Below are 16,295 nucleotides of genomic sequence, written 5' to 3'. Positions count from 1 at the left end.
TCCGGGACTCATTGGCTGCCGGGTTGATCCGGAACTCCACCTCCCCGATGGGTGCAGGTTTCTTTTTTGTGGGCAAGAAGGACGGCGGACTCCGTCCATGCATTGATTACAGAGGGCTGAACGAGATCACAGTTCGCAACCGATACCCGTTGCCCCTGTTGGATTCAGTGTTCACGCCCTGCATGGAGCCAAAATATTCACTAAATTGGATCTTAGGAATGCGTATCACCTGGTTCGGATCCGGAAGGGAGACGAATGGAAGACGGCATTTAACACCCCCTTAGGTCACTTTGAGTACCTGATCATGCCGTTCGGCCTCACTAATGCCCCCGCGACGTTCCAAGCATTAGTAAATGACGTCTTGCGGGACTTCCTGCATCGGTTCGTCTTCGTATACCTAGACGATATCCTCATCTTCTCCCCGGATCCTGAGACCCATGTTAGGCATGTACGTCAGGTCCTGCAGCGGTTGTTGGAGAACCGGCTGTTTGTGAAGGGCGAGAAGTGCGAGTTCCACCATACTTCTTTGTCCTTTCTGGGGTTCATAATCTCCTCCAACTCCGTCGCCCCTGATCCGGCCAAGGTAGCGGCGGTGAGAGATTGGCCCCAACCGGCAAGCCGTAGGAAGCTGCAACAGTTCCTCAGCTTCACTAATTTCTATCGGAGGTTTATCAAGGGCTATAGTCAGGTTGTTGGTCCCCTTACAGCCCTGACCTCCCCAAAAGTTCCCTTCACCTGGTCGGATCGGTGCGAAGCCGCGTTTAGGGAGTTGAAACGCCGGTTCTCTACTGCGCCAGTTCTGGTGCAGCCTGATCCTAGCCGCCAGTTTGTTGTGGAAGTAGATGCCTCTGTGCTGTCCCAGAGCGGGGAGTCCGAAAAAGTACTCCACCCCGTGCCTATTTCTCCCGCAGGTTGACCCCAGCAGAGCGGAATTATGACGTCGGCAATCGGGAGCTCCTGGCGGTGAAGGAGGCCCTGGAGGAGTGGAGACACTTGTTGGAGGGAGCTGTGGTTCCATTCACGGTCTTCACCGACCATCGGAACCTGGAGTATATCTGGACCACTAGGCGTCTGAACCCCAGGCAAGCCCGTTGGTCTCTTTTTTTTTTTGGCCGTTTTAACTTTAGGATCACCTATCGCCCCGGGACTAAGAACCAGTGGTTGGACGCACTGTCCCGGGTGCATGAAGAGGAAGTAAGAGCGGAGCTGTCGGATCCACCAGAAAACATCATCCCGGAGTCCACTATCATCGCCACACTGACGTGGGACGTGGAGAACATCGTCAGGGAGGCCCTGACGCGTCACCCGGACCCCGGCGGTGGACCACCTAACCATTTGTACGTCCCACCAGACGCTAGGACTGCAGTTTTGGACTTCTGCCATGGTTCCAGGCTCACCTGCCAACCAAGATCAAACCATACCACACCTCGGACCTTTGCACCCCTGGACCTGTGCCGCCTCCTGCCCGCATCATCGACGGCGAGCCTGCGTGGACTGTCCGCAGGCTCCTGGATGTTCGCCAGAGGGGTCGGGGTCTCCAATATCTGGTGGACTGGGAGGGTTATGGACCTGAAGAAGACTCCTGGGTGAAGAGGAGCTTCATCCTGGACCCGGCCCTCCTGGCCGAGTTCTACCAGCGACACCCCGACAAGCCAGGTCGGGCGCCAGGAGGCGCCCGTTGAGGGGGGGGGGGTCCTGTTATGTGGGCCGCCCGAAGAGGAGGTACTGCTGGCCAACGCCAGAGGGCGCCCTGCCTGTAGTCGGGTTTCAGGCACCAGAGGGCGCAGTCACCACCCAGGAGCCAGGACTACCAGCTGTCAGAAATCATCTCATTATCATCCCATCACATATAAGACTGGAGGAGACACCACATCTCTGCCGAGATATCAGTTTACCACTCAGGTAATCTCTCAGCCGTTTTTGACTGTGCCGTATGCACGTGATCTTTTTCTGAGTGTTTGCAGGAGATCCTGGTGACTGCTTTCAGCTGGTGCTGAGTTTTGTGGTCCGTGTAGGAGTGACGTTCTTCACCCCTCACGCCAAAACGGATAAGTAGCTCTCAGGCTCTGCATTACTGTGTTTTTGTGTCGGAGGTGGAGATTCTCCCACAAAAGGAACTGAACTGAATTGCTGATTGTTCTGCTGGGTGTGCACACACCCACCATTAACCTGTCTTCTGTTCCTGCCAGCAGTACCGGATCTGACAGCTGAAGTAGAGGCCACCTGGGGACTCGGGACTTGGCGGCTTCGGTTTGCTGCAGGTCTTCATTGGCGGCGGAACCTTGTGGGCCCCGGCTCTTCTCTGGATAGGCGTCTCCTACCCTCGGACCTGCCCAAACGTCACCTGTTGACATTTGTAATTGACTGTCTAAAAATAGTATTCGACCTGTTGTGCACATTTGCCACAATAAGTTGTATTTATTTGCTTTTTTTTCCAACTCGCTTCTAATAGCCAGCTGACAGCTCTCACTACCTGGAACAGTGAGATTTATACATCAAGCTGAACTGAAATGAACTTTGCACATTAAATTGACAAGTCTGACCCCTTTGAAAAGTGACCAAATTATCTGTATTTGTATTGAGTTTGTTGATGTTTTCACCGACAAAACCCACATTTAACATAGTAATATTTTGTAAGCTTAAATAAGGTCCCCATGAACTCTTCTATTGTCTACTGTGGTAAGTCTTCCTTCAACCTATTTTCAAAAGGTGTTTCGAAACCACATACAGTTTTTCTAACATATCTTTGTTCCTCTGTAAAACGAGTGACCACATTTGCACACAATATTCCAAACTAGTTTTAACATAATTCTTGTACAACAGTAGGAAATATTCCTTGATAATGTAATTGAATGACCTTTTGATAAAACCAAAAACTCGATTAGCTTTTACAGCTGCATTACTTATGTGCTTGGAGAATGATAACTTATTGGAAAACAAAATAGCCTAAATCTTTTTCTTCTGTAACTGTGACTACATTTGCAGTTTACATGCTTAAGCAGACAGTTACTCCTGTATACATGATACAGATACCCTCTCTACTTTTAAGATTAGGCTTAAAACTTTCCTTTTCGCTAAGGCTTATAGTTAGGGCTGGATCGGGTGACCCTGGACCATCCCTTGGTTATGTTGCTTTAGACGTAGACTGTGTTTCATAATTATTGTATGGCCTTGCCTTGCAATGTGGAGCGCCTTGGGGCAACTGTTTGTTGTGATTTGGCGCTATACAAGAAAAAAGTTGATTGATTGATTGATTGATTGACTACCCATTGACCGTTCATTTGCGCCCCCTGTTGTGGGTCCGTGTCATTACACTTCCCCAACATCTATGTTATATTGTAACTTTGTACAAATGACACAATTGACATTAATGAAGTTATTCTATCAGTATTCACACAAAACCACAAGTCAGCATGCCTTTATTTTTCAAAACCTCCACCTGACCGGAGCATTGTGATTGGGTAGAGAACTGGCTTTGTGGCTGCTCTCAGGGTGCTTCTGTGCTGTAGCCGTGTAGCTTCCAGGAGGGGGCAGCATGTTCAAACATAGAAGTACTGGCTCATTGTTTGGGTCTTTTGTCGCTTTTAATGCTTCCAAAAGTGATCGTGGTGTTAAAACTCAAATTTAGCTTGTTAGTAGTTGCAAATGTACCAGAGACAATACTGGAATTTATCGGTTATATGTAACTTCCGATACATTTTTGGGTGGTTTATCTTTATCAAAGATAACTTTTCAGTTATCTGATTATCTGTTATTGAAGTTAATTTTTTGGTTATCTGTGCCCACCACTGCTGATCAGCATCTTGATATGCCACACCTGTAAGGTTGGATGGATTATTATAAGGAGAAGTGCTCACGAACACAAATGTGGACTGATTTGTGAAAAATATTTGATAGAAATAGATGTTTTGTGTATATACAAAATGTTTTAGATCTTTGAGTTCAGCTCATGAAAAATGGGAGCAGAAACAAAAGTGATACTTAAAACAGCAATGTCAGCACATTGGATCAAAATTGGCACACTGTAAACAGATCCCCTGAAGGGACACTGTGGGTGATGCAGTGTGGAGCTGCAGCAGGAATCCTGCAGAGGATTCATCTAAGACATGGTAATCCCTGGTCAGATTAACTCGACCACTGCATGCACACAGTTATTAGTGACATTTCTTCCTGAAGATGTCTCAGGATAACTGATGTTGCAGATGGGAATTATTTTCCATAATCTGGTTGCATTTGGTGGGAAGAGTTATAACCAGGACGAAAGCTGTATTTTCACCCAGCACAAAGTCCAAATGGTATTGTAACTGCTTTAGTGTGTCTATGTCAACAAAAACGGTAAAATGACTGGATGGACTTTAGCTAAAATTGGTGAGAATATTATTTCAGTTGGAGTCTCCAGATGACTAACTTTGGGAAAAGGTTGGTCAAAGGTCAGTGTCAAGATCAGACAAAAAACAGACCAAAAACACATATTTCTGCTACCAGTATGGCTCGTGATTGGATCAAATAGCGGGATTTGTAAAATATCATTTAGATTGTGTTTTATGGTAAAATCAAATTTTCCAGAAATTGCTTGATGTATAATAAAGATATTTCCAAGCTCTTTTTTTTTTTTTAAATCAACATAATTGTGGTTGGAGTGAATTTAATGTGTAAAAAAAACAAACAGAAAATGACACTTCATTTGTCTCTGTGTGACATATAGAGGCAGATATGTGAAACGTGTTTTTTATGGTAAAAGCATATTATCTACTTACACTCTGCTCAGTTTCTTCCCTCAGAATAATTAATAGCAAAATCCAAGATAATCACCAATCATCATTCTTGAATATCTTCAAAATATTCTATATTAATAAATGTACAGACACAAATGAAATAAGTGTCCTTTGTACTTTTCTTTCACGTTGAATCCATTCCAATCGCAATAATGTTGATTTAAAAATGAACTTGTCTAATTTTTTTTTAATGATCATATAACAAACAACCTCTGTGCAAAATCTGGTGGTTTTACTATAAAGCACAATCTTTTAAATTATCTGACTTGTTGAATATCCCATTTTTGTATTGGTCTTAAGTAATATTCTAATTTTCTGAGATACTGAATTTGGGATTTTCATTAGTTGTCAGTTATAATTAAAATTAATAGAAATAAGCATTTGAAATATATCAGTCTGTGTGTAATGAATGAATATAATATACAAGTTTCATTTTTTCAATGGAATTACTGAAATACAGTGGATTGCAAAAGTATTCAGCCCCTTGGTATTTCATGCATTTTAATTTGTTTATGGCATTTCAGATACAAAAAGTAAATCAGGCTTCTTAATATAGAAAGTTCTAAAATTATCTCACTTAGACTCAAACTAAAATTTCTACAACTTGATATAAATTAATAAGAAATATAAAAGCCAAGATGATGGGTTGCATAAGTAATCAAGAGAAGAGTGAGGAAAGCCACCAAGACACCTAGACAACCCAGAAAAAAAGTTTTAGGCTTCTGTGGCTGTGATTGGAGAAATTGTGCATAGTGCAAATTCTGCGTTTTGCATCTCCAGTTATACAGCTTCATGATGAAGTGGTATAGAGGAGGGTCTTCTTTCACTAAAACATCAAATCCAGGCTTGCATCTCAGATGTACCTTCTGGCAAATTATAGGTGAACTTTCAGGTCTTCTTTTTAAGAAAATCCTCCTCTGCTCCACTTCATCATGAAGCTATATAACTGGGGATATAAAATCCAAAACTTGCACTGTGCACAATTTCTCCAATCACAGCTACAGAAGCTGATAACTTCTTCTGCGTTGTCTAGATGTCTTGGTGGCTTTCCTCACTCTTCTCCTTCTTGCACACTCCGTTTTTGAGAACTGTCTACTCCACACAGATTTACCATAGAGTGCCATACTGTTTGTATTTCTTCATGACTGATGTAAATAAAGTTTAAGACATATTCAGTGACTTGGAAACGTTCATGTATCCATCCCCTGACTTGTCTGAAGAAAACTGGCAATTAAACTGATTATTTACAGGTATTACACCAAAGGGGCCAATTAGTTATGCAACCCATCATCTTGGCTTTTATATTTTTAATTAATTTATGTCAGGTTGTAGAGATTTACTTTCAGCTTGAGTTTAAGGAAGATAATTTTAGAAATGTTTATATTGAGAAGCCTGGTTTACTTTTTGTAGTTGAAATGTCATAAACAAATTAAAATGTGTGAAATACCAAGGAGGTGAATACTTCTGCAAGCCACTGTAAATCAACTTTTTCATGATATTCTAATTATATGACCAGCACCTGTATACACTGATAAAGGTCATGATTAAGTAATAGTATTGTCATACAGAATAAAAATAATACTTTACACACACAGCCCCCCTCTCATTGTCTTTCGATTCAAGGAAATAGAGTACAGTTACGTGGCCTGTCCGTAAAGTAACGGTCCTTTTTATTTTTTTTTTAAACTATATGGATTTCATTCATATGTTTTTACATCAGGCAAGTTTGAACCCTCCTGCGCATGCGTGAGTTTTTCCACGCCTGTCGGTGACGTCATTCGCCTTGTGAGCACGCCTTGGGAAGGAGTCGTCCCGCCCCCTCGTCAGAATTTCATTGTCTGGAAATGGCGGAATGAAAAGGACTTTTGTTCCATCAGATTCCAGGTTTCCAGGTGCCAGTTTCTAACAGCTGAAAAAATCTGATGGAACAAAAGTCCTTTTCATTCCGCCATTTCCAGACAATGAAATTCCGACGAGGAGGCGGGACCACTCCTTCCCAAGGCGTGCTCACAGGCGACTGACGTCACCGACAGGCCTGGAAAAACTCACGCATGCGCACGAGGGTTCAAACTTACCTGACGTAAAAACATATGAATGAAATCCATATAGTTTTTTAAAAAAATAAGGACCGATACTTTACGGACAGCCCACGTATATATCATTTTAATTCTGGGAGTTTAGATTTTCCTCTGTAAACATTCTCTGCCATTTCTCTTTTCCAGGTTTTTCTAACGTGACAGTGCGAGAGGACAGCGGAGTTTTACAGTACAGGAGCAAGGGGAAAATCAAACGTAGCCTCAGGAGTGTCATCTTCAGCTTCCGCACAAGACAAGCTATGGCCACCTTATTGCACGTGGAGAGCAGCTCAAACTGTCTCATCATCTCCCTGCAGAACCACCGTCTGGTCCTGCAGCTTCAGCCTGAAGGGAACAAGGATTCCCCCAAGATGACAGCTAGAAGCCAGAGTCCAGTCAGTGATGGGCAATGGCACAACGTGGCTCTAAAACTGGAGAACCAGACACTCCAGAGTTCCAGCTGGATCATAGTTGTTGATGGAGGCAAAGAGGAGCTGCATTTGTCTGAGCTTGGTGCTGGGCAGCTAGACTTTCTTCAGAAAGGTGCAGATATCTTCCTGGGTGTAAACTTCTCTGGGTGTCTTGGTCCTGTAGAGATCGGAGGCCTTCTTATTCCTTTCTACTTGGACACAGAGCTCAACCTCCCCAGACCTCAGGAGGAACAGTTTGTGAGAACAACAAATAACACAGCCACACGGTACGGCTGCTGGGGTGCCAGTGTGTGTGACCCCAACCCCTGTCAACATCAGGGTTCATGTGAAGACCTGTTTGATCTTCATCATTGCTCGTGTCGCTCAAGGTGGACAGGGCGACTGTGCCAAGACCTAATGGACACCTGTGCCTCAAACCCCTGCATCCATGGTATCTGCACCAACCTACCTGAGGGATACATGTGCAAGTGTGAGCTGGGCTACACAGGCGCTCGATGCGAGGTAGAAGAGGATGTGTGCGCAAACAACAACTGCAGCAACAGCGCCACCTGTCTAAAAGGTCACCAACGCTATACATGTCTCTGCCCTCGGAATCTGACAGGCAAATACTGCGAGTGAGTTTTTACAGACTGTAATAATCCTAAATGAGGTATTACCAGCCCCATACTGATTTATAAACTGGTCTTTCACAGTGAGAGAATTCCTGAAATCCCTTGGTACATTGAGACAAATCCGTAAGTGGCATTTATATAAAAAGGATGCCAGTATTCTACACAAAAGCCAAACTGGACTTTGATTGTGTTCTTTTGTCTGTCAAGTCTTCCTCAGTTTCCTGCATCTACATGCTATGGAACCAAATGGAACTACAGCTGCTTCAATGGAGGAAACTGTTCCAAAGTGGACAACTGTAGCTGCCTGCCTGGTTTCATAGGACAGTGGTACGCCAGACGTCCTACGTGAATGCCATTCACCAAAGTTCACAGCATTGTTGGTTTAGATCCCCACACATGCAGACAGGGTCAGCTGCATTTCACAGACTGATATCTACACATCATTTCAGCATATTTTACAACCTCTAATCAGAAACGGTTGAAAAATATGGAAAATGCAAAAAAAAAAAGAAAAAAGGGGGGTAGTGTACCCCCAGAGGTGATCCTTACTTTTACTTTGACTTCTGCTTCATTACAGACAGTATGAACCAAAAATATTTCATGTTTTGTGTGGTCAACATCATTTCATTTAATATACATCCATTCCTGCAATTAAGGCCTGAAACACATTCCACAAAAAATTGGGATGGGGCACGTTATTCTAAATATAGGGCTTAAATCATCACTTTTCCAGCTGGTTTTCTTGACACAACTCAGGGGATGAATACATGAACATTTACAAGTCACTGAATAAGTTTTGGACTTTTTTTTTACATAAATTATTAAGAAATACAAACAGCACGGTACTGTATGGAAGATCTGTGTCAAGTAGGCAGTTCTCAAAAAGATTTGTGGCCATGTTTAAAGGAGACTAGTGAGGGAAGCCACCAAGACATTCATTTGAATTCATTCAGAAGTCTGTAACTTCTTCAGAAGTTACAGACTTCTGTGGTTGTGGTTGGAGAAGCTGCACTGTTCAAGGTTTGTCTGTTGCATCACTAATTATACTGCTTCACAATGAAGTGGTACAGAGGAGGATCTTCTTTAAAAGGAACATACAGAATGCAGTGCTAATTCAAATGCAGTTTACCAGAAACCCAAGCCTGGATCCGTTTTCCAGTCCTTCTCTATCCCTCTCACATATGAAGCTGTGAATGAGGACGCTACAGACAAATGTTGCACCATTCTCAGTCTCTCCACTCACATCCACAGAAGCCTATAGTTCTCTCACAGCCATCATAGGTGTCTTGGAGGCTTCCCTCATGAAGCTCTTTTCCATCATGGTCACTCAATTTATAGATTGCAGCCAATTATGTCTCATCAGATAATCACGAATAATTAATTTAAAAACAACAAAAAAAAGGCTTTCTTGTAAAGAAGTTTATATATATATATATATATATATATATATATATATATATATATATATATATATATATATATATATATATATCATTGTGACATTTTAACATGAAACTTCCATCCATCCATTTTCTTCTGCTTTATCTGGAGTCGGGTCGCGGGGGCAGCAGCTCAGGCAAAGCCGCTCAGACCTGCCAATCCACACACACCTCCCCCAGCTCCTCCGGGGAGACCACAAGGCGTTCCCAAGCCAGCCGAGAGATGTAGTCCCTCCAGCGTGTCCTGGGTCTTCCCCGGGGCCTCCTCCCAATGGGACGTGGCCGGAACACCTCTCCAGCGAGGCGTCCAGGGGGCAACTTTTAATGTGACAAATGTTTCATGTTCTGATCTTTTCATATCTTTTCACATCTTTTCATATTAAAATGTGACTTTTTACTGCATACTTTACTGATACTTTAATGCACTTCTATCCTGCAATGGTACTTTATTATCCTAATTTAATTTGATTTTTAATGCTAAATTTCTTTTTTTTTAATCAATCATGGTTATTAGTAGTTTTATTTTCATTCATACGATTCATTTCTATTGCTAATTTTTAGTTAAAAATCAGTTTTAAAAAAAGTTAAAATTAAATATCCGCTCATGTTGGGAAAGTACACGGACCCACGCCAGGGGGCGTAAATGAACGGCCAGTAGGATTTCCGAATAAATAATTTATTCTGCAAATGTGCACAAAAACCCAAATATGCTTTAGACAGTCAATTACAAAACGGTGCTGCGTGGGCAGGCCCGAGGGTAGGAGACGCCTATCCAGAGAAGAGCCGGGACCCACGAAGTTCCACCGCCAACGAAGACCTGCAACAAACCAGAGCCGCCAAGTCCTGAATCCCCAGGTGGCCACCGCTCCAGCTGTCAGACCCGGTACTGCTGGCAGGAACAAACACAGGTTAAGGTGGGTGTGTGTTCACCCAGCAAACAGTCAATAACTCACAGAAATCCTCCTGGAGGAAATAATCCATATACTCCCAGAATGCAGAGGAAAACTGGAGAACATGCAGTGTCAATGGTTATACTCAGTAAGTCAGAAGTGAGGAGTGGAGAGGCCAACTCCTCCAACTTCCACAAACTCGGCTACAAGCTGCAAGTATAAGTCACAACTGCAAAGACTTCAGTTACAATGAATGTGCGTACGGCACAAAACAGCTGAGTAGGTTTACCTGAAAGGTAAGCAGATAACTCGGCAGAGTTATGGTGTCTCTCCCAGGCTTTTGTGGATAGTGATGATGAGTGACAGCTGCTGACAGCCTCCGGTGCACCTGGTGGATTTGGCCTGGCCACTGCGCCCTCTGGTGCCTGAAACCTGCTAACAGGCAGGGCGCCCTCTGGTGGTGGGCCAGTAGTACCTCCTCTTCGGCAGCCCACACAACAGCTCAATCCGCAATATGGATCAGATGCAGATCAAACTTAGTCTGTTCATTGAATGTGCCAGTTTGCACCTCACTGTCACAAATGAGAGTTATTGAGGCACTTTTGACTGCGATATAATGCAAAATGTTCACCAAATGGGCTTTTCAATATTAAGTTCAAATGTCCACAAAATCCACATTCGGGATCAAACTTTGTCAAGTGATAGGAACAGTCTGCACCTCACTTTCAAATATGAGTGATTCGGACACGTTTGATTAAGATATAATGTAAAATATAGAGTAGTGTTCAGAATAATAGTAGTGCTATGTGACTAAAAAGATTAATCCAGGTTTTGAGTATATTTCTTATTGTTACATGGGAAACAAGGTACCAGTAGATTCAGTAGATTCTCACAAATCCAACAAGAACAAGCATTCATGATATGCACACTCTTAAGGCTATGAAATTGGGCTATTAGTAAAAAAAAAAAGTAGAAAAGGGGGTGTTCACAATAATAGTAGCATCTGCTGTTGACGCTACAAACTCAAAACTATTATGTTCAAACTGCTTTTTTAGCAGTCCTGTGAATCACTAAACTCGTATTTACAACCCCTGGAAAAAATTATGGAATCACCGGCCTCAGAGGATGTTCATTCAGTTGTTTAATTTTGTAGAAAAAAGCAGATCACAGACATGACACAAAACTAAAGTCATTTCAAATGGCAACTTCCTGGCTTTAAGAAACACTATAAGAAATCAGGAAAAAAATTGTGGCAGTCAGTCACAGTTACTTTTTTAGACCAAGCAGAGGGAAAAAAATATGGACTCACTCAATTCTGAGGAAAAAATTATGGAATCATGAAAAACAAAAGAACACTCCAACACACCACTAGTATTTTGTTGCAGGTCCAGCTTGCAGTCTCTGAGGCATGGACTTAATGAGTGACAAACAGTACTCTTGATCAATCTGGCTCCAACTTTCTCTTATTGCTGTTGCCAGATCAGCTTTGCAGGTTGGAGCCTTGTCATGGACCATTTTCTTCAACTTCCACCAAAGATTTTCAATTGGATTAAGATCCGGACTATTTGCAGGCCATGACACTGACCCTATGTGTCTTTTTGCAAGGAATGTTTTCACAGTTTTTGCTCTATGGCAAGATGCATTATCATCTTGAAAAATGGTTTCATCATCCCCAAACATCCTTTCAATTGATGGGATAAGAAAAGTGTCCAAAATATCAACGTAAACTTGTGCATTTATTGATGATGTAATGACAGCCATCTCCCCAGTGTCTTTGCCTGACATGCAGCCCCATATCATCAATGACTGTGGAAATTTACATGTTCTCTTCAGGCAGTCATCTTTATAAATCTCATTGGAACGGCACCAAACAAAAGTTCCAGCATCATCACCTTGCCCAATGCAGATTCGAGATTCATCACTGAATATGACTTTCATCCAGTCATCCACAGTCCACGATTGCTTTTCCTTAGTCCATTGTAACCTTGTTTTTTTCTGTTTAGGTGTTAATGATGGCTTTCGTTTAGCTTTTCTGTATGTAAACCCCATTTCCTTTAGGCGGTTTCTTACAGTTCAGTCACAGACGTTGACTCGTTTCCTCCCATTCGTTCCTCATTTGATTTGTTGTTTGCCTTTAACAACCTTCCCATGTTGTTTGTATTTGGTCCAGAGTTTAGACACAGCTGACTGTGAACAACCAACATTTTTTGCAACATTGCGTGATGATTTACCCTCTTTTAAGAGTTTGATAATCCTCTCCTTTGTTTCAACTGACATCTCTCGTGTTGGAGCCATGATTCATGTCAGTCCACTTGGTACAACAGCTCTCCAAGGTGTGATCACTCCTTTTTAGATGCAGACTAACGAGCAGATCTGATTTGATGCAGGTGTTAGTTTTGGGGATGAAAATTTACAGGGTGATTCCATAATTTATTCCTCAGAATTGAGTGAGTCCATATTTTTTTCCCTCTGCTTGGTCTAAAAAAGTAACCGTTACTGACTGCCACAATTTTTTTTTCCTGATTTCTTATAGTGTTTCTTAAAGCCAGAAAGTTGCCATTTGAAATGACTTTATTTTTGTGTCATGTCTGTGATCTGCTTTTTTTCTACAAAATTAAACAACTGAATGAACATCCTCCGAGGCCGGTGATTCCATAATTTTTGCCAGGGGTTGTAGCTGTATAACCACAGTTTTTCATGATTTCTTCACAACTGCGAGGCATTAATTTTGTTGGTTTGGAACCAAGATTTTGCTTGTTTACTAGTGTGCTTGGGGTCATTGTCTTGTTGAAACACCCATTTCAAGGGCATGTCCTCTTCAGCATAAGGCAACATGACCTCTTCAAGTATTCTGACATATCCAAACTGATCCATGATACCTGGTATGCGATATATAGGTCCAACACCATAGTAGGAGAAACATGCCCATATCATGATGCTTGCACCACCATGCTTCACTGTCTTCACTGTGAACTGTGGCTTGAATTCAGAGTTTGGTGGTTGTCTCACAAACTGTCTGCAGCCCTTGGACCCAAAAAGAACAATTTTACTCTCATCAGTCCACAAAATATTCCTCCATTTCTCTTTAAGCCAGTTGATGTGTTCTTTGGCAAATTGTAACCTCTTCTGCACATGTCTTTTATTTAACAGAGGGACTTCGCATGGGATTCTTGGCACATAAATTAGCTTCACACAGGCATCTTCTAACTGTCACAGCACTTACAGGTAACTCCAGACTGTCTTTGATCATCCTGGAGCTGATCAATGGGTGAGCCTTTGCCATTCTGGTTATTCTTCTGTCCATTTTGATGGTTGTTTTCCATTTTCTTCCACGCGTCTCTGGGTTTTTTTGTCCATTTTAAAACATTGGAGATCATTGTAGATGAACAGCCTATAATTTTTTGCACCTGCGTATAAGTTTTCCCCTCTCCAATCAACTTTTTAATCAAACTACGCTGTTCTTCTGAACAATGTCTTGAACGTCCCATTTTCCTCAGGCTTTCAAAGAGAAAAGCATGTTCAACAGGTGCTGGCTTCATCCTTAAATAGGGGACACCTGATTCACACCTGTTTGTTCCACAAAATTGACAAACTCACTGACTGAATGCCACACTACTATTATTGTGAACACCCCCTTTTCTACTTTTTTTTTACTAATAGCCCAATTTCATAGCCTTAAGAGTGTGCATATCATGAATGCTTGGTCTTGTTGGATTTGTGAGAATCTACTAAATCTACTGGTACCTTGTTTCCCATGTAACAATAAGAAATATACTCAAAACCTGGATTAATCTTTTTAGTCACATAGCACTACTATTATTCTGAACATTACTGTACATCAAATGGTGTTTTCGATGTTACATTTAAATGGCCACAAAATCTGTAATCTGGATCAGATCTGGATCAAAATGTGTCAGTCAAAAAAGGATACCATAGCACATAACGCTCAAATATGAAAGAATATTGATCTTTTTGACAGTTATGAATTTTTGAAAATTTGTTCAATGTTAAAGACAGGGATTTTTCCAATTCTCCAAGATTTTTTCCTGACTTTGCCCTTTGACCTTGAAAATTGAATCATTTCTTGCCCATCAGGCTATGAATCTTCAGTAAAAATGTCTCAACTATATGAAAAATTGTAGGCTCCAGACTGTTCACAAACAAACAAATTTGCTTCTGCATGGTAAGTACATCTAGAGTGACAAGACACCAAGACACCCACTACTCTGATGGAGTTATGACCTTCTGTGGGTGTGACTGTGGGGTCCCGACACACTTACGAAGAATCAAGCCAAAAAAACAAAAAACAAAAACAATTCATGTCACATCTGGGAGGGAATAAGGATTGCAGAAGACAGCCATCCGACCACACACTGCACCTCAACCCACCCTGAATGATTCGTGCACACACCGTGCACATTAATCCTCCAAATACAGTACAAATGTACATGGAGCACATTAGGATTAGCCAGACAGCTGTCAGAATGCAGTGAGAATATGATGAATGCATTTACATTGCCATACGAGTGAGGTCCGGCTGCGGGTAGAGGAAGTATATTCCAGTTGCACTCACGCTGCGTTTAGGCAGTCAGGACATTCGGCAAGTGGCCGATCATGTCACACTGCCCCACGAACATGATCAGATTGCTTCGATGCCATTTTCATGCCGTACAAATATTCAGACTGCACTCCAACCGCCGTTCGATATAGTTCCGCCCGACTGTTTTGCACATGTACAAAACAGCTGGGGCGGCCAGAGGAAGTTGGCCGACTAAACTGCTCTCACATCCTCAAATGCACCACGACACCTCTTGAATGTGGTTCAAATATTCATTCGTACAGCATTCGGACTCTAATGTGACAGGGGAATAACAAACATAGCGCAACTCTTCTGTGTTGCATCAAATGTTTTACAGCTTCACGGTGTAGTGGAACAGGGTTTTAATACAAGTAAACAGATCAAATCTAAGCTTAAGTGGCCTGTGTGCCTTCTGAAAAACGGCACCTCAGATTTATGGCTTTTTCGGTTTGTTTTTCTTCACTACTGTCTTCCTGCTTTTCTTTCCAGGTGTGAGAAGGATGTGGATGAATGTGCCTCAGATCCATGTATGAACGGAGGCTTCTGCATCAATTACGTGAACAACTTCGAGTGTGTGTGCGACATGAACTACACTGGTGAACACTGCCAAATAGACATCAGTGACTTCTACTTGTACCTCTTCATGGGCCTGTGGCAGAACCTGTTCCAGCTGCTGTCCTACCTCATCATACGTCTCAATGACGAGCCTGAAGTGGACTGGGGATTCTACATAAATGATTAGAACAATGACGATTTACAAGAGATCACACTCACCTACATTTGGATGGTTTGGTTGGGGGGGTGGGTGCACATTACAGACATCATGTAGTATCAAGGCCATTTATTATTTAATCCAACAGGGATTTGATTAGGAATTTTTATATATATAAAAACGAAAATCCACCACCTCAAAAATTCAAAGGCAGATTGGCCAACGTTGGATGATTAATGACAGTTGCCAATTAAGAGATCACAAATACATACAGAAAACATCGATTTAACAAGTAATTGCATCAGAAAATGTGGAGGAAAAAAAATGCTTTCAAAGACAGAATAAACCAACAACCTGCAGCACATACAGTATAATTAGAAAAAATGTCCGCTCCAAATTCACACAACATAAAGACGCTCTTCAAATAGCCACAACTGAAGTACTAACACAAAACCCAAGTTTCTGCCCAGAGGACTTTAAGTGACGGACCATTCAGAGCACTGTGGCGCTCTTTTTTATCTCGACCTTGCTGGCAGAGGTGGGTAAAGATCTCACCATATTAAAGTTCCATCCACCCACTAAATCAGCTGATTCTTATTAGCTAAACTCTTCAGGCAGGTAGATGTGATTTGAGCTAATTCGTGAAATCACATTTTGTAAATGCACACACAGGTAGAAAAACTACATGGTTGGACTTTTACTCACTGATTTTGGGGTTACCCACCTCTGCTTGGCAGCACGGCTGATAAAGTTTGCACACGTTACTGATAATTTTACTCTTTA

The 16,295-nt window shown here is 42.1% G+C and overlaps 1 protein-coding gene across 1 annotated transcript in view; it reads left to right on the top strand.

The window, feature by feature from the left end:
• LOC117521597 (protein crumbs homolog 1-like) overlaps nt 1-15,667 on the top strand; it is a 33,696-nt gene extending 18,029 nt beyond the window's left edge. Inside the window, exons 5-8 of the mRNA XM_034182926.1 lie at nt 6,998-7,895; nt 7,974-8,015; nt 8,100-8,219; nt 15,290-15,667. Coding sequence (XP_034038817.1) covers nt 6,998-7,895; nt 7,974-8,015; nt 8,100-8,219; nt 15,290-15,542 — 1,313 coding nt within the window. The 3' untranslated portion in view covers nt 15,543-15,667. The remainder of the gene's footprint in view (nt 1-6,997; nt 7,896-7,973; nt 8,016-8,099; nt 8,220-15,289) is intronic.
• The last annotated feature ends 628 nt before the right edge of the window (nt 15,668-16,295 follow it).

This window comes from Thalassophryne amazonica, chromosome 12, assembly GCF_902500255.1.
Source record: "Thalassophryne amazonica chromosome 12, fThaAma1.1, whole genome shotgun sequence".
NCBI lineage: Eukaryota > Metazoa > Chordata > Actinopteri > Batrachoidiformes > Batrachoididae > Thalassophryne > Thalassophryne amazonica.
This window is presented reverse-complemented; position numbering and strand designations above follow the sequence as displayed.